This window comes from Macaca thibetana, chromosome 7 (genome assembly GCF_024542745.1).
Source record: "Macaca thibetana thibetana isolate TM-01 chromosome 7, ASM2454274v1, whole genome shotgun sequence".
Classification (NCBI taxonomy): Eukaryota; Metazoa; Chordata; class Mammalia; order Primates; family Cercopithecidae; genus Macaca; species Macaca thibetana.
In genome coordinates, this window is record NC_065584.1 from 87,486,930 (window position 1) to 87,509,379 (window position 22,450).

Below are 22,450 nucleotides of genomic sequence, written 5' to 3' on the forward strand. Positions count from 1 at the left end.
ACCTGAGGAGCCAGGAGATGGCCCAGGGTGGATGGCAGATCCTTCAAGGCCCGAGACTTGGCTCTAATTCTGTCCTTAAAATGGCAGAGTCCTCATTTTTGTGTGCCAGCTCTGATGGGATGCTATGGAACCTGGCCAAATGCAGCCCAGAAGGAGAATGGACCACAGGTAACATCTGGCAGAAAAAAGCAAACATTCCTGAAACCCAAACTCCAGGGGCAGACCCATCTACCTGCAGGGAATCTGACGCCAGCATGGATAGTGAGCCAACATCACAGCTAAAGACACAGCAGCGTAGAAAGGTGAGTTTGAAGGAAGGGTCAGAAATACTAGGGGAGGGCTGGGCGCGGTGGCTCACGCCTATAATCCCAGCACTATGGGAGGCCGAGGTGGGAGGATCACGAGGTCAGGAGATCAAGAGCATCCTGGCTAACACAGTGAAACCACATCTCTACTAAAAAATACAAAAAATTAGCTGGGCGTGGTGGTGGGCACTTGCAGTCCCAGTTACTTGGGAGGCTGAGGCAGGAGAATGGTGTGAACCTGGGAGGCGGAACTTGCAGTGAGCTGAGATCGCGCCACAGCACTCCAGCCTGGGCGACAGAGCGAGACTCCATCTGAAAAAAAAGAAAAAAAGAAAAAAGAAATACTAGGGGAGGAGGGCTCTAGTTCTGACACAGCTCACTGTGATGCTTCTCTGAGGAGGAGCCCCTGAGAACTCACCATCCTGCTCTCCCCTTTCCTCTTTGAGATTCACTCGGGCTCTGTCACAGCCCTCCATGTGCTACCTGAGTTGCTGGTGACAGCTTCAAAGGACAGAGATGTTAAGCTATGGGAGAGACCCAGTATGCAGCTGGTAAGTGTGTGTGTGTGTGAGAGGGTGTGTGCACACACCTATCCCAAAGGGATGTCACAAGACAGCAAACTTAGAGTAAGAAAGGGCAAAAGATCAAAATTCTGTTTTCTTCAATCACTTGCAATGTATGACTAACCTGTTTCTAAATAAAAGGCATTAATGTGAGAAAAAATAAGTTAGTAAGGAGGCCCTAGGCTTGTAGCCCTGATCTCCCCCATTTTTGTTCCCATTGTAGCTGGGCCTGTTCCGATGCGAAGGGTCAGTGAGCTGCCTGGAACCTTGGCTGGGCGCTAACTCCACCCTGCAGCTTGCCGTGGGAGATGTGCAGGGCAATGTGTACTTTCTGAACTGGGAATGAAGATGTGGGGAAAAATGATACCCCTTGTGCTAGAGATGCAAAGCCTGAAGACACTGGTAGCTTTTAATAATTATAAAATTAATAATTTCTTAACAATTATAAAAATGAAGTGTCAAAAAATCTCAAGTGTGGGCCTGTGTTCTCATGTGGAGTTAGACAGGAGGATATTCTATGTATATGTATATGTACATTCTAATGTGTGTCTCTTCTAATTTAACATTAATCCTTACTAGAACCACAAGAAAGTGAATGAAATCTTTAGTAGGTACTTTGAAGCTAGGTTTTAGAATTCTTGCATCACTTGCGGACCCTAGGACCTTAGGAGGCCATTCTTGCCAGGAGGAGGAATGAGAGTGATGTTGGCCAACATTCAGTTTGAACAGAGCATGGAGGACCTTTCAGTTCATCGAGAAAGAATGAGGGAGGGAGAATAAGTCAGTCACGCATCAAGGCATTTAGAAAGAGCTATGTTTCTGTCACAGAGACAACCCTTTTCTCAGAACTACCCAGACGAGGCCGGGCGCGGTGGCTCACGCTTGTAATCCTAGCACTTTGGGAAGCCGAGGTGGGCGGATCATGAGGTCAGGAGGTCAAGACTATTAGCCAAGACTATCCTGGCTAATACGGTGAAACCCCAACTCTACTAAAAAATACAAAAAATTAGCCAGGCGTGGTGGCGGGCGCCTGTAGTCCCAGCTACTTGGAAGGCTGAGGCGGGAGAATGGCGTGAACCCAGGAGGCGGAGCTTACAGCGAGCCAATATCATGCCACTGCACTCCAGCCTGGGCGACAGAGCAAGATTCCATCTGGAAAAAAGAAAAAAAAAAAAGAAAAAGAAACTACCCAGATGAGAGGTGAGGAGCCAAGCCATTGAAAGCGGAACAAACCTTCTGGTTTTCCCAACTTCTGACACGACTTTCAAACTTTAGTCAATATGGTAATTGACATTCTCAGAAGAGATCACACAAAAGTGTCTTACTCTCAAATTGAAATTCACAAAGATTAAAACGAATTGAGAGATGGCACAGTCATAGCCATGAACTCTGATTTTCTTAAGTAAAAAACTTTTTTTTTTTTTTTTTTATTAGACAGTCTGGCTCTGTCACCCAGGCTGGAGTGCAGCGGCACGATCTCGGCTCAGTGCAACCTCTGTCTCCTGGGTCCAAGCGATTCTCCTGCCTCAGCCGCCCGAGTAGCTGGGATTACAGGTGCCCACCATCACGCCCAGCTAATTTTTGTATTTTAGTAGAGACGAAGTTTCACCATGTTGGCCAGGTGGGTCTCAAACTCCTGACCTCAGGTGATCTGCACACCTCAGCCTCCCAAAGTTCTGGGATTACAGGCATGAGCCATTATGCCTGGCCCATAAAAGAACTTTATTATATTCCTAAAATTCAGTCATATGAAAGAGTCTGTTGAGCAGGTTAGCCTTTGCTTAACTTTCCTCCTCCCTGTCACTCCAGCCTTGGCTGGGGTGTTTTATAGAATTTTCAGAGCGTGGAAGACAGACAACTGGAGCTTCCTCCTGCCCTTGGCCCATGCTTTTAGGAGAGCGAAAGGCAAAAGATTGAAACCAGTGACTTTAGTTTCCTCAGGCCCTTTCTTTCTAAGGGTTAAAGAAGAAGGAAATGTCTTCTGTAGCCAAGAATTCAAGGACTTGTAGAAGACAAGTGAAGGCTATTACAGGGATTTTGTCCTGGTTTGATGGGTTTATCTCGGAGAAATACCACTACACTCTGGTCTAGAAATGAGTTTTGAAGACTTGGGGAGTTAAAGGGCACTGAGTTTTGCTCTCACTGAACCCTGATTCCAGGTTTTACATGGAGAAATCACCTGAGGGACTTTACTTTATTTCTATCCAATGCCCTGGTTTCCATCCTGACTAGAGGATGATGACATCAGCTGATAGGCCATGCTTCTGTCTTCTCTCATGTGCTTCATGCCAAGCCTCGAAATATACCTCTGGACCATCATTTCCACATCTACCTTGTGACTAGAAGTCCTAGTTATGGTATTTTGAAATTTACGATCCATAATCCTTGCCAGAAATCCTGCAGAGTACCATGGCATGGCATCATCCTGGTCATTGATTTCAATCTTTTGCCTTTTGCTCCCCTAAAAGCATGGGCCAATGGCAGGAGGAAGCTCTATTTGTCTGTCTTCCATGCTCTGAAAATTATATAAAAGCATCCCAGCTAAGGCTGGAGTGAAGGGGATGGGGAAAGTTAAGCAAAGGCTAACTTGCCCAATAGGCTCAATAGATTCAGTCTTGTTGGCCAGGTCCACTTGAAGGGTTTTTTTCTGTCTCATCTTGGAGACAGACAGTGAGGTCATGGTACAATTGTTATGAGTAAAGTCAAGAACAGATTCTAGGTAAAAGTAATTATGTACCCAAGAGGAGTTGAAGTGAAAATCAATTTAGGTTTACATTTAACATCCTTCAAGTTCTTATCATTAAATGGAGTTTCAGCGTCTCCCAAAGCTGGATGAGTTTTGCAGTTATGACCACTGGATTGTGAGACCATAAGACATTTGAACAATCTTTTATTCTACCCATCTAGAAAAGCATCTTTTTCATATACCAAATTTTTACACATATATACACATCTGATTTTGAAATCTAGAGCAGAAGTACTCAAAGTTTGGTTCATGGACTAGTGCCAGTTCACAAATTGTTAATGTTTCATAATGAGGTAAGTATAGAAGTTGAGAGTAACCATTTAGAAACTGTATAGGAATTTTAAAAGTAATATCTGACAAATTTAATAATAAAAATGGAGGCTTGTGTTTTGTGTGCTTTTTAATTTCATTTTCTTAATAATCCATTTTGATTATATTTTATGAAATATTGTTCCATGACAGGTAAGAAATTAAAACAGGCCAGGCATGGTGGCTCACACCTGTAATCCCAGCACTTTGGGAGGCTGAGGCGGGTGGATCACCTGAGGTCTGGAGTTCCAGACAAGCCTGGCCAATATGGTGAAACCCCGTCTCTACTAAAAATACAAAAAATTAGCTGGGTGTGGTGGCGGGCGCCTATAATCCCAGCTACTTGGGAGGCTGAGGCAGGAGAATTGCTTGAACTCGGGGCGGTGGAGGTTGCAGTGAGCTGAGATCGCACCATTGCACTCCAGGCTGGGCAATAAGAGTGAAACTCGGTCAAAAAAAAAAAAAATAAAAAAAAAAGAGAGAGGGAGAGAGGGAGGAAGGAAGGAAGGAAGAAAAAAGACAAAGGAACAATTAGTCCTTCCTCTCAGGTTTGAGAAGCACTACTCTAGAGAGACTGGGTAACAGCAGCAAAAAGCATGGACTTGGAATAAGACTGAGTTCAAATCTCCATGCCTCCTTTTCCCCATTTGTACAACAGCCATAATAATGGAACTTACTTCATGGGAGTGTTTTAAGGACTAAATGAGTTAAGGTGTAAAACATGGAACAGTGACACTTACGTGGTAAGTGTTCAGTAAGTGCGAACTTGACTGTTCTTTTTGTTATCTAGCAGTACAAGTATCACCTCATTATTCTTTCTCATGAATGTCTTATTTGTTAGTATATATTTAATCAATCAGAAAATCTGGACTGAATTTTTCAGTTTTCAAAAAAATGTGAAACTAGTATTCTTTCTAAGTTCAGGGGTACAAGTGCAGGTTTGTTATATAGGTAAACTTGTGTCATGGAGGTTTGTTGTATGGTTTATTTCATCACCCAGGTATTAAGCCTAGTACCCATTGGTTGTTTTTCTTGATCTTCTCCCTCCTCTCACCCTCCAAATACCTAATCTTCTCATCCAGAACGATGGGTATGTTTCTTTGTCAGTTAAAATATCAAAGTTATGCTATCATAGCAACCCCAAAATTTCAACAACTTAAAACAGCAAAGATTTATTTCTAAATCATGCCACGTGGCCCATTAAGGGTCAGCGAGAAGCCCTGCTCTACTTTGCTCATACTTTGAGATCTGTGCTTCACGTGGCAAGTAACTCTTAAATCTTCTACATGGAAATAAAACACATCACTTCCACTCATATTTCATAAATACAAGCAAAGCAAGTCACATGGCCATACCTAATGTCAAGGGATAGGGAGGAAGTATCCTACGATGTGTCTGAAGAACCAGGAACCAATACACAGATAGCATCCCCAAAGAACATATCTGTGTTGGTGCTTTCCCACTAGAATGGCTCTTAATCCTTCTTTTTTAATAATGTAAGATTTAGGCCGGGCACAGTGGCTCACGCCTGTAATCCCAGCACTTTGGGAGGCCGAGGTGGGCAGACCACCTGAGATCAGGAATTCAAGACCAGCCTGGCCAGCGTGGTGAAACCCTGTCTCTATTAAAAATACAAAAATTAGCTGGGCATGGTGGCATGCACCTATAATCCCAGCTACCCTGGAGGCTGAGGCAGGAGAATCGCTTGAACTCTGGAGGCGGAGATTGCAGTGAGCCAAGATCGCACCATTGCACTGCAGCCTCAGCAACAAGAGCAAAATTCTGTCTCAAAAAAATTAAAAGAAATGTAAGATTTACAGAAGAGTCGCAAAGATAGTACCAAGTGTTCCTCGATACCCTTCACCCAGCTTCTTCTAATGTTAACATCTTACATAACCATGCTACGTTTATCAAAACTAGGAAATTAACATTTATTAATTAAATTACAACGAAGTTAATTAACAAATGTTAATTAAATTACAGTCAGGATTTGGATTTGCCCATTTTTTCCGCTAATGACTTTGTTTTGTTCCAGAAGCCAGTCCAGGATCCCACATTGCATTTAGTCATCGTGTTTTCTTAGTCTCCTCCAACTGTGACAGCTTTTCAGTCTTCAAAATCTTGACACTTTTAAAAAATAAATAAATTTATTTATTTATTCTTGAGACAGGGTCTCAGTCTGTTGCCCAAGCTGGAGTGTGGTGGTGCAATCACAGCTCACCGCAACCTAGGCCTCTAGGGCTCAGTGATCCTCCTGCCCCAGTCTCCCGAGTATCACACCACTGCACTCCAGCCTGGGTAACAAGAGTGATGAAGAATGTTGTAGAATGTTCTTCAATTTGGTTTTAGTCTGTTTTCACACTGCTATAAGGAACTGCCCGAGACTGGGTAATTTATAAAGGAAAGAGGTTTGACTCACAGTTCACCATGGCTGAGGAGGCCTCAGGAAACTTAACAGTTATAGAGGAAGGTGAAGGGGAAGCCCTTCTTCACAGGGTGGCAGGAAGAAGTGCCGAGCGAAGCAGGAAGAGCCCCTTATAAAACCATCAGATCTTGTGAGAACTATCACAAGAATAGCATGGGGGAAACCGCCCCCATGATTCAGTTACCTCCACCTGGTCTCTCCCTTGAAATGTGGGGATTCTGGGGATTACAATTCAAGATGAGATTTGGGTGGGGACACAAAGCCTAACCATATCAGGATCTGATCTGGACTTTAGTACTTCTTAGATGGGGCAGGGTATGTAAAAACTCATTCTACTTTTTTCCTTTCCTCCTCAAGATGTATTCAGACTTAGTGACAGTCCTCCAAGGGCTTCCCAAATTTTTGGACATGTGATGAGTCCTAGTGTTGAATAGTGGGAGACTGGGCTGCAGTGGATAAATTGGAAAAAGGCAAGTGAATACATATGGATGGGAAAGAAAAAAACAGCTTAGCCTTTGTTGCCTCTACCCTTCCTGCAATAACACTCACCAAATTACAGTTCGCAGAAAAATTGAATTAAACAGGTAAAAGCATTTGCGCCCCCATTAGTGTCCCTTGATGCACAGATGCCATTAAGAATAGGATACTGAATAACCCTCAGAACAATGAGTACTTTCTGTCCTGAAAATGGAGATCTACTAACGTCAGAAGAAGTATGTTCTTGGAGAAATAAAGCCCGAAGAAGCCAGTGGTAGACTTGTACAGTTTTTATTTACATAAAATATCTCAAAATCCACAAGTATACCACTGCTTATTTTCTAGCTTGAAGATCAGATCTCTGGTTTATTTAATATCAACATTCACCACAGCTGCAGGAAATTAAACTGAACCTTTAACAGGTACCGCATACGGACCTGGTTGGGGTTATAGACAATATATTCATTGTAGTTGAGGGTATAACCATCTGGATTCAGAATTTCTGTGTCACTTGCTGGTCCTAATGGCACTGTACTCCCATTCCTGCCAAATGGAATAAAAGTATGTCAACATCAGTCTCTGGTTCAGAAGCTGGAATAGAGAACATAGTCTTATCCAGTCAAAAGGAGTCTTCTAGCCCTCCTGGTTCTGAGTACTTACAGGGTGACGAAGTGGGCAGAACTGGGAGCCATCTTGCCCAGCCCCTTGGTGCTGTGTTTACCTTGAAGCAATCCTTCGGCCTTAGGATTGGCCTCTAGTAGTTCATTACACTGACCTAGAGCTACCTGCAAAGCAAAAACCCTTTGAATTCCCATATCCTACTAAGAATTAGATGGCTCCAAAGCCAAACAGAAAATCCCATCAGTACTTTTTTTCCCCTACTCCAGCAGAGGAATCCAATGTACTAGAAATTGTACTTGGTCCTCTCTCAAGTTATCCCAGGTAAACTTCTTGGTTCTGGGGTCAAACTTTTCTCATTGGAAAAAAACTGGAATAAACTAGAGATCACAGACATACTCCTGCCTCACCTCTGATAAGAGCAGCAGTCCTATATTCTTTAGGTGAGAGGCAAAGCAGTAATTGGCACTCTTGGAAGACATGTCAGCAAAGTAGATTCCTTTCCCAAACTGAAATATATAAATGAATACCAAGGTCAGCTTCTAACCCAATGTGTTAGAGAGAAAGTGCATACCACTGACCCTGTTTTTCCATTCCCTTAAACACAATATAGACCCTTCTCCATTTCCCCTCACAATTCTGTTCTAGAGAGGGTAGAAGCACCTGTGAATTTCTGCCTTCTGAGGGAAAGGTGAGGTATCTTCAGGAATTTAAAGAAAGAGGGACACAGTAAGAGATGACAAGGTTATCAGTGAGCTGGCTTAACTCCTGGGGAGGCGAACCACCTAATCCTAATCTAGGAAAAAAAGCACTGGGAACATTACTGTATCCTTTTCCCCTGTGCATCTAACAGTTCAATTTCACTCACCATGTAACCTGTGATGGGAGCTTCAGGTGGGGCAATTCGAAGCCCATGGCTCAAGATTCCCACCCAGTTACTCAGCCTGGAACCATGCCATAGAAGCATCCTAAGGAAAAGCCAGTATTATTGTACTCTGTTGTTCTGCACAGATAGGTCATAAGCATAAAAAAGCTGACACCTTCCTCCGACTCCCTCTTATAAGTTCTATAGCTGCACTTTTGGGCAAGGAGTGTCTTTCCAAACCCAAAGTTAGACTCAGACCTGTTATGAAGGTCCTCTCTGAAGGCTTCTTTCTCACCCTCCTTCTCTACTTCAAACAAATCCAGCAAGGTCATGGTATAGTCGCTGTGTGTGGGAGCATGGGTAGATTGTAGGTACTGGGAAATAACCTGTGAAAAATAAGACAAAAAGGCCAATGTGGACTCTACAAGAGACTGAGCTGAACTGAAGAATTTGGGGATTCTGATATAACTTGGCACACCTTTCTGCTCCCAAACAGTCTTACAAGGCAGCTAGGAAAAGCTTGGCCTTCCCAAATCCCTAGTATATAAAAAGTCTGCCCTAATTGACAATTTGCTCTTGACCAGAAGTAGTTAGAGATCAGTGGGATGGGGGAGGTGGTCTTAAGGGTGCAAGAGTATGAAAATAAATGATCATTTTTCTTACTTTGAACTCATAACTTTCATGGTCAAGAGGGCGCAAGGCACAATGTAGGTTTCTATAGTGTTGGTCCAATGGGTGTTCTGGGCTTTGTAGCTCTGTTTTCACCAGCTTAATAGCAATTTCAATGTCTCCCAAAGCCTGAGATGAGATATAGAATTAATGTGGGAGGAAACTGGTATAAGAGATATAATACTTCTCAATTCATACATATCTCACCTCTAGTAATTGTATTTTTTCTGACAGTTCCTTCTGTGTCCGGATTAGTGGAGGAGTACGGAGTCTAAGAACAGAGATATAACCCATAATGAGCTTTCTGACATGTGGCTAAAAGGCACATGACTAAAAATAGAAAATGACAGATGGGTCCTTTAGAAAACAGGTATGAGAAACAGGTTTTCCATTTGAGAGAGAAAGAGATCTGTAAAGAGATCTTAACTTCCAAATATATAAAATATTAAATATATACTCGGTATAAGATGAACTACGTGGATTTTGACTTTTGAGACTAGAGTTAGAATTCTTTTTTTATCAAATCATTTTAAAATTATATCAATATCAACAAGGAACAGTTTGGATATAGTTCTATCTCAGTAGACCTGTTGACCAGTCAGGGTTATTTCTAGGTCACAGGGCTCTATAAAGCAATAAAAGAAATAGAAATAGGATGAAAACCAGAAAACAGAATCAACAAATGTAAAATGTTATTTTGTCTATCTAATATCACTTGAGTTCACAGAAATGGTGTTTGTGTGGTTTTAGTCACCTCAGATAGGAAAAGGGGGTGATGTGCCTGAAGGTGTTTTACTTGGTGGTTGGATAGCTAGACCCATTCTCTCTTGGGTTGGTAACTTCCACTTTGTCAGAGAATATGGCTGTGGTCAAGCCAGGAGATTGCATCCCCTATTTGTAAGCTGATTAAATAGGCTACCTATGTATCATTTTGTTTCTGTATGTATTCAAGATGATCATTTTCTTAGGAATAAAAGATTCAGAAGATTATAGCTGCTGCTGATAGATACAGGGGATATGTATAGGTAGAAGAACAAAGTGAAGTAACAGCACAGGCCTTACCCAAAGTCATGCGGAATCCTGGTGTAGAATTCATTGCATGCTTCCATGAGAGGTCGTCCATGCTGGCCAGCCCGAATACAATCCTCAATCTTCTTAAGAGACTGGTAACCTGCCTTGATTTGTGCCACTGTCAGCTTCCCTGCAGGCCCAGTCAGAGATCAGACTCCAAACGAGGATCCCAGCTAGTGAACTGTACTTACGTCCTTGCCTAAAAAAGACTTTCACCTTTCAACTTTTTTTTTTTTTCTTTTTTTGGGATGGGGTCTCACTCCTGTTGCCCAGGCTGAGTGCCGTGACATGAACACAGCTTAATGCAGCTCAACTTCCCGGGCTTGGGTGATCCTCCCACCTCAGCTTCCCAAGTAGCTGGATCACAGGCACACACCACCATGCCTGGCTAATTTTTCTATTTTTAGTAGAGATGGGGTCTCGCCATGTTGCCCAGGCTGGTTTCAAACTCCTGGGCTCAAGCAATTCACCTGCCTTGGCCTCCCTATAAGTGTTGGGATTATAGGCATGACCCACCACACCCAGCCTCAACTTTCAAAATAGTTCCTCCTCCCTCCATACAACCTGTCACCCCAAACCCCATTTTCTTCATTCAGTACTATCAGCAAGCTTTAAATCATAATGATAATAAAATATCCATTAAAGGAACTAGGAATTATGAGGAGAGAATGCAGAAGAAAATGTGAAGTCCTACCAAGTGGGGCTTTCTTGGTATTATACTTCATTTCCATCATCATTTCTTCCATGGCCTGAACATTACAGATTAACTTTATTAACTCCTGTACCCGAAGATCTAGCTGTGACTCTGGCTTCAAGGGAGATTTAAGAGATTCCTCTTTCTTTGTTTCCTCTTCATCCTATAGCAAAAAACAAACAAACAAAAGAAAATCTAAGAAATCATCTCTAGATTCCTTATAACACTCAATATTATACAATGTAAATGCTTTGTGAAGTTTTTATATTGCATTGTCTAGGAAATAATGACAAGCAAGGAAAAAAAGGCTGTACAGGTTCGGTACAGAAGCAATTTCTTTTTTCAAATATTTTTGATCCTCAGTTCATTGAATCCATAGATACAGAGGGTTAACCATACTAGTTCTGCCTCCCACATTTTACAACTCAGAATAAGTCTAGGAAAAAAAGGCTTTCCTCATTATGTCAGTGTATAAAGATAGCTATTATGGCTCAGATCTTCCCATCTTAAAAAAGACTAAAACTTCTCCATTTTTTTGGATATGTGACTGTTTCAGGACACTTTCAGAATCCTGGTATACCTCAGTTTATCTAAATTAATTTTTTTATGGTGGTATATATCCAGAAGTGAAGAGAAATTTAAATGTAATTGTTTAATCAGTTTGATTTTTTATTACTCCTCTCTTGGTTCTAACAATAAACTTCTGGAAATAGGGCCTAAGATTTTATAAGAACCTTAGTAGGCCCGGCGTGGTAGCTCAGGTCTGTAATCCCAGCACTTTGGGAAGCTGAGGCGGGTGGATCACCCAAGGTCACGAGTTCAAGACCAGACTGGCCAACATGGTGAAACCCCGTCTCTACTAAAAATACAAAACACATTAGCCGGGCATGGTGGCAGGCACCTGTAATCCCAGCTACTTGAGAGGCAGAGGCAGGAGAATCGCTTGAACCCAGGAGCTGGAGGTTGCAGTGAGCCAAGACTGAGCCATTACACTCCAACCTGGGCAACAAGAATGAAACTCCATCTCAAAAAAAAAAAAGAACCTTAGTAAATAACAGCCGAGAGTAGAAAGGCACATTCTATCCTCATTCTTACTGTCCCTTCGGGATTACAAAGATCAGTGAGAACACCCCTGAGGTGAGAAGTAGAAAGGATTCAAGATATCCTGGCCTGTCCCAGTCTAGGAATGATCTAAGCTATTCTGCTTTATCCTGAGTAAGAAGAAACAGGAGTAGGTGTGGTGCCTCATGCCTGTAATCTCAGGACTTTGGGAGGCCAAGACAGGAGGACTGCTTGAGCACAGGAATTTGAGACCAGCCTAGGCAACATAGTGAAACCTTATCTTTACAAAAAAAAAAAATCAGCTGGGCAGAGTGGCACGTGCCTGTAGTCCCTGATACTGAGGAGGCTGAGGTAGGAGGATCACTTGAACCTAGGGATCTTGAGGCTGCAGTAAGCCATGATTGTGCCACTGCACTCCAGCCTGGGCAACAGAGCACAATTTTGCCTCTAAAAAATAAAATAAAATAAAAAAAGAAGATGGGTTTCCTCCGAAAAGTATAGTGAGAGTTACCTGAGTATTGGTGGCATAGTCCATCTGTAGCATATCATATTTTCCAGGCACCTTCTCAAACTTTTCTCGATCTTCCCAATTGTTTTTTGTTTTGTCAAGGAATCTGTAGAGTCCAAAGTGTAAGAAAACCTTACAAATAAAGGTCTACTATGAAGAAGGACTTACAACTGTTTCTTTAGACAGAAAATCTCCAAATAATTTATTTTCCACCACTGAGCTCCTTTACTCGTCACCTTTCCATAAATCAAAATTAGTCTAATTCTAAGTGAAGACACTAAATGGATAAAAAAGCTCTGGAGACAAATGGAATTTAAAAAATGGGGAAAAACAATGCTTGTCCTTCCCAAACACCACAAAAGCCACTGAGATTTTAAACAAAAGATATCCATCTAATCCCTTTCCCTGAAAGAAACATGTTCCTAAATTCTCCAGAAAGTTCTTCATCTATATCAGAGTTAAAGTTTTAAAAACTAACTGAATATTCTTTTTTCTTTCTTTCTTTCTTTTTTTTGGGGAGAGTCAGGGGTCTCGCTTTGTTGCCCAGGCTGGTCTCAAACTCCTAGCTTTAAGCAATGCTCCTGCCTCAGCCTCCCAAAGTGCTGGGATTTAAGGCATGAGCCACCGTGCTCAGCCCCTAGCTGAATATTCTCTACCCTATGATAGTCTCCACTTATCCCAAATTTCCTAAATTTGTCAGCCATGTGTTAAATATATTATTCTGTTTTTAGTGACTTTCAAAGTTCTAGTTTGATTTAATCACTAAGGATGCAGTTTGGTGTTTCAACCACAGAATGTCAGGGTGAAAAGACATTAACATTTAGGCCAAATCACACCTATAAAAGGAAAAGCTTTTTATAAGCCACACACTTATAAAATTCTTAGAGAAGGCAGGGCACGGTGGCTCATGCCTATATTCCCAGTACTTTGGGTGGCCAAGGCAGGTGGATCACCTGAGGTCAGGGGTTTGAGACCAGCCTGGCCTACATTGCGAAACCCCATCTCTATTAAAAAATACAAAAATTAGCTGGGTGTGGTGGTGGGCACCTGTAATCCCAGCTACTTGGGATGCCGAGGCAGGAGAATTGCTTAAACCCAGGAGGTGGAGGTTGCAGTGAGCTGAAGTTGTGCCATTGCACTCCAGCCTGGGCCAACAAGAGCGAAACTCTGTCTAAATCAAAATTCTTAGAGTAGATACATCTAAGAAGAGGGTATATTTTCTTGTAGTCACTTTTTAGCACTCACTTCTTCTCAAAGATTTCCTTGGCCTTGTTGAGATTGCCTGAACAAGCCACCAGGCTGTGCTGTCCCATTTTCCCAACTGCAAAGTAAATGCCACACGTAAGATAATTTCCTAATAGTAACAGGCCAGCTCTCCAAGGTCTCTCTGTTTAACATCTGACAAACAGGCAAGAAAGGGAGAAGGGAAAGGTGAAAGGATTTAGGGAACTAATCATGTTGATGCAAGTTACCTGCTAACAGCGATAGTCTATGAGCACTACTAGCAGTTCAACTATAGAAGAGTTTTCAGCCTCAATGGGCTGCTCTTAGTTTTTCCAGTGGGAACTCTAAGGAGGATGCCTGCCATTCCCCAATTTCAAGATGCTCAACTTGTTCCTAAGCCTCTCCTAGACTTCAGAGCCTCTACTGACCCAATTTAAACCCAGAGAATCCTTTGGCCACCCACTAAGCTACTTCTGACTTTCTGAATGCCAACTCATAAAATCTCAATAAAAATCATTACCTCGGCCCCATCTCATCCAAACACTGAAGTTCCTCTGGGCATCATCTTCTAATAGCTGAATCAGATAGTACTTGTTGTTGTTGAACTGGAGATTGGTCTATGTTGAGTGAACACAAAAACAAAAACAAAAAGCAGAGTTTTGCAAATGGAAAGCACATAAACCAATAACTCATCCCTCATCACAGGTGCCAGTTGATTAAAGATATAAAGAAGAAATAGGGCTTATACATTAAACTTTGGATTCTTAGGAATTAAAATGGGAGCCTAGAAGCTTCCTAAACCCTCTATCCAACCTCAAATATCCTACATTGAATGGCTCCTCCTGTTTTTTCCTGCCTCAGCTCCCTATTTAGATATTTTCTAAGCTATCTGTGTTTTCCAGCTCCCAATCCACTCCCAATAATTATTTCCCAAATGAAAACAATTTTGATGCTCCAAAGGTCTAAAACTGTTACGCTCAACTGTTAAATGACTTACTCCTTGACAGTCCTAATCACAACTTTTGTTTGTCAGTTGCAGAAATTTGACAATGAGCTGAGAGCAGTGCAATACTGGGAGGGGACAAGGGATATGCAAAACCACTGCCTCTTCTGTCCCATACCTAACCTGACCTGACTTGGAGATACTGAGAGAGAATATGGCCAGTATCTAAAAAGAGTTATCTGTAAGTAAATCACTCAGAGTGAAGAGAGAGAGAAGTCCATGATAAGGCACAGCAGCTGGTGTTGTATGGCTAAGCGCTGGATATGGAGGCATTCTTCTTTGTTAAGCATGCTGCCTCTTCCTACTTCTATCTCCTGCTTGCTCACATTCTAAAGCCACTGTATGACCTTAGCCCACTGGTGAAAAAAAAAGGTCATTAGATGTTAGAACAAAAAGGAGCCTAAGATAATTTTTTTTTTTTTTTTGGAGACGGAGTCTTGCTCTGTCGCCCAGGCTGGAGTGCAGTGGTACAATCTCCGCTCACTGCTACCTCCGTGTCCCAGGTTCAAGCAATTTCTCGTGCCTCAGTCTTCCTAGTAGCTGGGATTACAGGTGCACGCCACCGAGCCAGACTAATTTTGTATTTTTAGAGACGGAGTTTCAACATGTTGGCTAGGCTGGTCTTGAACTCCTAACTCAAGTGATCTGCCTGCCTCGGCCTCCCAAAGTGCTGGGATTACAGGCATGAGCCACCACGCCTGGCTTGATATTTTCTTTTCCTTTAAAAAATGTATATGGTTTTTGTTTTTTTGAGACAGGGTTTCCCTCTGTCACCCAGGCTGAAGTGCAATGGCTCAATCACAGCTCACTGCAGCATCAACCTCCCAGGCTCAAGCAATCCTCCCACCTCAGCCTCCAAAGTAGCTGGCCCATGCCCAGGTGTTTTTGTATTTTTTTGTAGAGACAAGATTTCACCATGTTGCCCAGGCTAATCTTGAACTCCTGACCTGAAGTGATTCTCCAGCCTTAGCCTCCGAAAGTGCTATGATGACAGGCATGAGCCACCAAACCTGGCCACCTTAAGGTATTTTCCTTTTTTGAGATGGAGTTTTGCTCTTGTTGCCCAGACTGGAGTGCCATGGTGCGATCTTGGCTCACTGCAACCTCTGCCTCCCGGGTTCAAGCGATTCTCGTGCCTCAAGCTCCCAAGTAGCTGGGATTACAGGCATGTGCCACCACACCTAATTCTGTATTTTTAGTAGAGATGGGATTTCTCCATGTTGGTCAGGCTGGTCTCGAACTCCCGACATCAGGTGATCTGCCCACCTCAGCCTCCCAAAGTATTGGAATTATAGGCATGAGCCACTGTGCCCAGCCAACCTTAAGGTATTTTCTATCTGCCTGTGGTATTTTAAGTAGAAGAAATAGTAACAAAGAAATACTAGTTAGTTGTTAAAATTACGTATGTTGGATCAGTAAATTCAAATATGAAGTCATATCCAGGAAATATATTAATGAGGCAAATGTATTATCTACTCAAAACACAAAGATAAACAAGAGAAAAAGTTTGATTAAAAAGAAAGCTGGGCTTGGGGACAGATGCATGTAGTCCCAGCTACTTGAGAGGCTGAGGTTGGAGGATCACATGAGGCCACAAGTTCAAGGCCAGGCCAGCCTGAGCAACATAGCAAGGCACTGTCTCTTAAAAAAAAAAAAAAAAAATTTTTTAAATGAAAAATTAATAAATTTAACTATAGAAAAAATGGGCAAAAAGTGTACTACAAAGAAAACCAAAAGGTAAATGACAAATCTGGAAAACATATAAGCGATTTATGTTACAGACAAACGGCTATTCTCCATATTATATAAAGTTCCTTGAAACCAGTAAGAAAAGGACCAACACCTTTTTAGAAAATGTGCAAAACAGCTTGTCCCAATGGCTCATCCCTGTAATTCCAGTGCCTCATGAGGACAAGGCAGGAGGATCATTTGAGGCCAAGAATTCAAGACCATATATTCAACATAGTGAGATTCTCATCTCCATAAAAAATTTAAAAATTAGTCAGGCTTCGTGGCATGTGCCTGAAGTCCTAGCTACTCAGGAAGCTTAGGTGGGAGGATTGCTGGAGCCCAGAAGTTCAAGGTTGCCGTGGGCTTTGAGTGCACCAACTGCACTCCAGCCTGGGTAACAGAACAAGATCCTGTCTCTTAAAAAAAAAAAGTGCAAAAGGATACGAACACAGAGTTAACAATTATAAAAGTTTTTTATAAGCCATACACTTAGAAAATTCTTAGAGAGGCCGGGCGCGGTGGCTCAAGCCTGTAATCCCAGCACTTTGGGAGGCCGAGACGGGTGGATCACGAGGTCAGGAGATCGAGACCATCCTGGCTAACACGGTGAAACCCCGTCTCTACTAAAAAATACAAAAAACTAGCCGGGCGAGGTGGCGGGCGCCTGTAATCCCAGTTACTTGGGAGGCTGAGGCAGGAGAATGGCGTAAACCCGGGAGGCGGAGCTTGCAGTGCAGTGAGCTGAGATCCGGCCACTGCACTCCAGCCCCGGCGACAGAGCGAGACTCCGTCTCAAAAAAAAAAAAATAAAATAAAATAAAATAAAATTCTTAGAGAAGGCAGGGCACGGTGGCTCACGCCTGTAATCCCAGCATTGGGAGGCCAAGGCAGGTGGATCACCTGAGGTCAAGGGTTCGAGACCAGCCTGGCCAACATGGTGAAACCCCCATCTCTATTAAAAATGCAAAAATTAGCTGGGCATGGTGGTGGGCACTTGTAATCCCAGCTACTTGGAAGGCTGAGACAGGAGAATCACTTAAACCCAGGAGACGGAGATTGCAGTGAGCCAAGATCGTGCCACACTGCACTCCAGCCTGGGCGACAGAGCAAGACTCTGTCTGGAAAAAAAATATATATATATAAAAATATACATATATTATATATAAATATATGTGTAAAATATATATTATATATTACATATATAAAAATATATAATATATACAAATTACATATAATATATATTTATATATGATATAGACATATATTCATGTCACATATATGATATATATGATATACTATATATTTATATCACATATGATATAGGTATATATGATATATTCATATCATATATGATATATATCATGTACCTATATCATACATATCACATGATATATATGATATATATTCATATCATATATGTGATGTTTATAAATATATACATATATGTATATATTATATATTTATATATACATATATATTTTTATATATTTATATGTGTATATAAAGGACTTTAGGCAAGGCATGCTGGTTCACACCTGTAATCCGAGCACTTTGGGAGGCTGAGGCAGGTAAAGCACTTGAGGTCACGAGTTCGAGACCAGCCTGGTCAACATGGCAAAACTTGTCTCTACTAAAATACAAAAAATTAGCTGGGTGTGGTGGTGCATGGCTGTAACCCCAGCTACTCGGGAGCCTGAGGCAGGAGAACTGCTTGAACCTGGGAGGCAGAGGTTACAGTAAGCCGAGATTGTGCCACTGTACTCCAGCCTGGGAGATGAAGTGAGACTCCATCTCAAAAAGAAAAAACAAAATTAAAAAAAAAAAAGAACTTTAAAGATTTGAGCACTGGGATTCTATCATCAATAATTATCAAGAAGACAGTCTCATAAATATAATGGTTGCACCTCTTCTACCTCTTACCTGATTTAGCATGACATCATAGACATTACTTCCTTCACAATACACATGAGCCTAGAAAGAGAGAGAAAAAATCAACATTAGTATAGGTTCAGCCCTGAGATCCTAAATGAGGCTCTAAATTTTCTTATGGCTCAAGTTGTCATTCTACAGCAACATCAACATTCATCTTCCAGCAAAGAATTGCAAACCTATGTTCTACCAGTAACCTGGGTGTAACCTTACTATAAATGAAAACATGCTTCCTTTTTTTAACAATACAAAAGATCCTAACTGAGTTAGACTGGGCATGGTGGTTCACGCCTGCAATCCCAGCATTTTGGGAGGCTGAGGTGGGCAGATCACTTGAGGTCAGGAGTTCGAGACGAGCTTGGCCAACACGGTCAAGCCCCGTCTGAACTAAAAATATAAAAATTAGCCCAGGCTGGGCGTGGTGGTGGGTACCTGTAATCACAGCTACTTGGGAGGCTGAGGCAAGAGAATTACTTGAACCCAGGAAGTGGAGGTTGCAGTGAGCTGAGATCACACCACTGTACTCCAGGCTGGGTGACAGAGTGAGAAAAAAAAAAAAAAAAAAAAAAAGATTCTGAGTTATAGAAAACTTACTCCAGAGGTAGCCTTCTTTTTTCCCCATTCATCAGTAACTCATACCATTCCAGGGTACAGTTTCTCATTAGAACAAGAAAACACTTTTCCTTTAACAATGATACCATTTTCTGGTTTAAAAAGAGAATGAGGTGTAGAAAGCTGATGGCAATCACAGAAGGTATGCATGTCATATATTTTGTATATTTGTCTCCTTCCAAATCTCACACTGAATTATAATCCTCAGTACTGGAGGTGGGGCCTGGTGGGAAGTGATTCGATCATGAATGGTTTAGCACCACTCTCTTGCTGCTGTCCTCTTGATGGTGAATTCACACAACATTTGGTAGTTTAAAAGCATGTGACACCTCCCCCACTCTCTCTCTGTGACACCTCCTCCAATCTCTCTCTCTCCCGCCCTTGCTTTTGCCATGTGAAGTGCCTATTCCTTCTTCACCTTCTGCCATGAGTAAAAGCTTCCTAAGGTATCTTGAGGAGCAGATACTGCTATCATTTCTGTACAGCCTCCAGGAACCTCTTTTCTTATAAAGTACCTAGTCTCAGGTATTTCTTTATAGCAATGCAAGAATGGTCTAACACACCATGTTTAAAAACGCCCTGATTATTAACCCCAAGCCTTACCACTCCTATCTCTTGCCATTAGAGAAAACTAATCACTCATCGTATTTTGGAGAGGATTCCTGAAATGATACGAACAGCATCCCAGACAGGAGTCCTTATAACAAAGGATGCTCTCTGAGACATCCACGGACTAAAGATCGGTCCAGAGTGTCTTACCTTCCCCACCTTGGCTGTACATTCTGGGTCCACAGGAACTTTGCCCTTTAACAGCAAGGCCTTCACAGATTCTGAGGAAAGACAGATAGGTACTACTTTATGGGAATCAAAAACAGCTGTTGTGGTTAAACAGAAACTTGTGAGAATTAACTTTGTCCTCCCAACCAATCCTGGTCTTTCCTTAGGCCTCAATCCATCTCAAATACATGAAAATGAAGATTCAAGGCAGTAGATTAGTGCTGTGGTATGCCCAAAGGATAGAGAAATTAATTCTATCCTGAAAGAAGGAAGAAATAAGAGTTGAAATAACAAGATATCATCCCCAGACCCACTCCTACCAGAAACCCTCTTGCTGGCCCATGACCTCCCTGGCGTACCATCTTGCTTGTCTTCTGTCCTGTCCTCATTAGCATTTCCTCCAGTCACAGGCATCTTTTTTGACCCCTGTCTCTGGCATCTGCGAGTTTTCTTGGCAGGGGAAGAGTCTTCTGGAGCCGTGTTGCCATTATTAACTCTTTTGCTTTCATTTAATGCTACAAAATTTGGAAATGAGCAAAGAATGAGTATACCTGAAAACGTGTAGATTTTAAGGATTGAAAAAAATCCTTTAAATAAATGGTTTAAGATCATTCTTTCTCTTTTCTTTCTTTTTTTTTTTTTCCAAGGTGGAGTCTCACTCTGTCGCCCAGGCTGGAGTGCAGTGGTACGATTTCCGCTCACTGCAACCTCTGCCTCCTGGGTTCAAGTGATTCTCATGCCTCAGCCTCCCAAGTAGTTTGGATTACAGGCGTTCGCCGCCATGCCCGGCTAATTTTTGTATTTTTAGTAGAGACAAGGTTTCACTATGTTGGCCAGGCAGGTCTCAAACTCGTGACCTCAAGTGATCTGCCCTCCTTGGCCTCCCAAAGTGCAGGATTACAGGCCTGAGCCACCGCACCCCGCCGGTTTAAGATAATTTTCTAAGTTTACAAAGAGGCAATAAAAACTGTCACCACACTACCCTTGTGTAACAGTCTGTGTAATTCTTCCTAAATTGCTATTCTAGCCAAATGAAATAAAACAAAATAAAAGGGAGCCCTAGGAGTCTTGTAAGCTCATAGACTGAGGCCTGCTTATCTGTTTTGTTTACTTGTGTCCCAATGTCCCCCAAATACCCAACTCATACATGAGGCGGTATGGGATAAAGGTTAGTAAACTGCTCAAGGGTCTGTGCCTAATTTAGAGCCTAGCTCTGCTGCTTTTATCTGTGGAAACTTGGAGAAGTGTTTGATCTCTTCCTACTTCACTTGCTCCAATATTAGAACATTGTACAATACTGTACTTCTAAAGAAGTACACTAGTACTTAATTTATAGGGTGGACCTATGCACTTAAGAACATTATACACATAATACCGTATCTCAATAGGTCTAGACTCGCATTTTACCCTCTGGAACTGGGCTCCATCTTAGAATGGATGGCATAAGCAGTGAATCATAGTTCACCAGTGCTTATCCTTTCTTGTGTATAAAATAATGGTGTGCCTCACAATTACTTTTTGTAAATTGTATGACATTAGGTATTAACAATAGTACTGGCATATTAGTTGTTACAGCTCTGCAAGGCTTTATGCACAATTATGTCATCCCCAAAGCTCTGAAAACCTAAATTTACAAAATTTAGCACCCAAACTGGTTTGGTAGCCAAGTGCAGGTTATGGGGAGGTGGAAGATGAAGGGGGTCACAGTAGGTGGCATCGTTCCTTTTCTGACTCCTCGCTTCCGCATTCCCTCCCCCAATACTGAGCTCCGAACCTCTCGCTCTGCCTCCGCGGGTGCTCCGTCGTCGCCGCGCCGCCATGGAATTCGAACGCTGACGTCATCAACCCGCTCCAAGGAATCGCGGGCCCAGTGTCACTACGCGGGAACACCCAGCGCGCGTGCGCCCTGGCAGGAAGATGACTGTGAGGGACAGGGGTGTGACGCCCTAAAATATTTGCATGTCGCTGTGTCTTCTGGGAAGTCACCATAAACGAAAAATGTCTTTGAGTATGGGAATCTTATAAGTTCTGTGTGGGACCACCCTTCCCCATAGGGCGGAGGGAAGCTCATCAGTGGGGCCACGAGCTGAGTGCGTCCTGTCACTCCACTCCCATGTCCCTTGGGAAGGTCTGAGACTAGGGCCAGAGGCGGCCCTAACAGGGCTCTCCCTGATCTTCGGGGAGGTGAGTTCCCAGAGAATGGGGCTCCGCGCGAGGTCAGACTGGGCAGGAGATGCCGTGGACCCCGCCCTTCGGGGAGGGGCCCGGCGGATGCCTCCTTTGCCGGAGCTTGGAACAGACTCACGGCCGGCGAAGTGAGTTCAATGGCTGAGGTGAGGTACCCCGGAGGGGACCTCATAACCCAATTCAGACTACTCTCCCCCGCCCATTTTTGAAAAAAAAAAAAAAAAAAAAAAAAAACAAAAACACAACCAGGCCGGGCGCGGTGGCTCACGCCTGTAATCCCAGCACTTTGGAATCCGAGGCGGGCAGATCACAAGGTCAGAAGATCGAGACCATCGTGGCTAACGTGGTGAAACCCCGTCTCTACTGAAAAAAGAAATAAAAACAAAAAATTAGCCGGGCGTGGTGGTGGGCGCCTGTAGTCTCAGCTACTCGGGAGGCTGAGTACCATTCTATGAGGTGTGAACCATTCTCCAGCCTGGGTGACAGAGTGGTCTTAAAAAATAAATGGTTGAGGCTGAGGCAGAGAATGGTGTGAACCCGGGAGGCGGAGCTTGCAGTGAGCCGAGATCGCGCCAGTGCACTCCAGCCTGGGTGACAGACTCGTCTTAAAAAAAAAAAAAAACAAACACCGAGTGGAATGTGAAAAAGTTCCGTGAAACTGCAAAAACCCTTTGG

The 22,450-nt window shown here is 42.7% G+C and overlaps 2 protein-coding genes across 3 annotated transcripts in view; one reads left to right on the forward strand and one right to left on the reverse strand.

Moving 5' to 3' along the window:
- Positions 1–4,000, forward strand: part of TEP1 (telomerase associated protein 1) — a 47,506-nt gene extending 43,506 nt beyond the window's left edge. Inside the window, exons 53-55 of one of the 2 annotated variants that reach the window (XM_050796475.1) lie at positions 88–302; positions 752–856; positions 1,092–4,000. In XM_050796475.1, coding sequence (XP_050652432.1) covers positions 88–302; positions 752–856; positions 1,092–1,214 — 443 coding nt within the window. In that variant the 3' untranslated portion in view covers positions 1,215–4,000. The remainder of the gene's footprint in view (positions 1–87; positions 303–751; positions 857–1,091) is intronic. The other variant, XM_050796474.1, reaches the window with a different exon arrangement.
- Positions 4,001–7,100: 3,100 nt separating this feature from the next.
- Positions 7,101–21,996, reverse strand: PARP2 (poly(ADP-ribose) polymerase 2). The gene is made up of 16 exons (XM_050796522.1): positions 21,363–21,996; positions 19,948–20,103; positions 19,571–19,641; positions 18,191–18,241; positions 14,057–14,153; positions 13,558–13,633; positions 12,316–12,418; positions 10,743–10,905; positions 10,040–10,178; positions 9,185–9,248; positions 8,972–9,106; positions 8,567–8,694; positions 8,312–8,411; positions 7,854–7,952; positions 7,486–7,610; positions 7,101–7,368 (listed from the first exon to the last, which is right to left on the reverse strand). The coding sequence occupies exons 1-16, from the start codon at positions 21,406–21,408 to the stop codon at positions 7,209–7,211; spliced, it is 1,713 nt and encodes a 570-aa protein (XP_050652479.1). The 5' UTR covers positions 21,409–21,996; the 3' UTR covers positions 7,101–7,208.
- Positions 21,997–22,450: the final 454 nt, after the last annotated feature.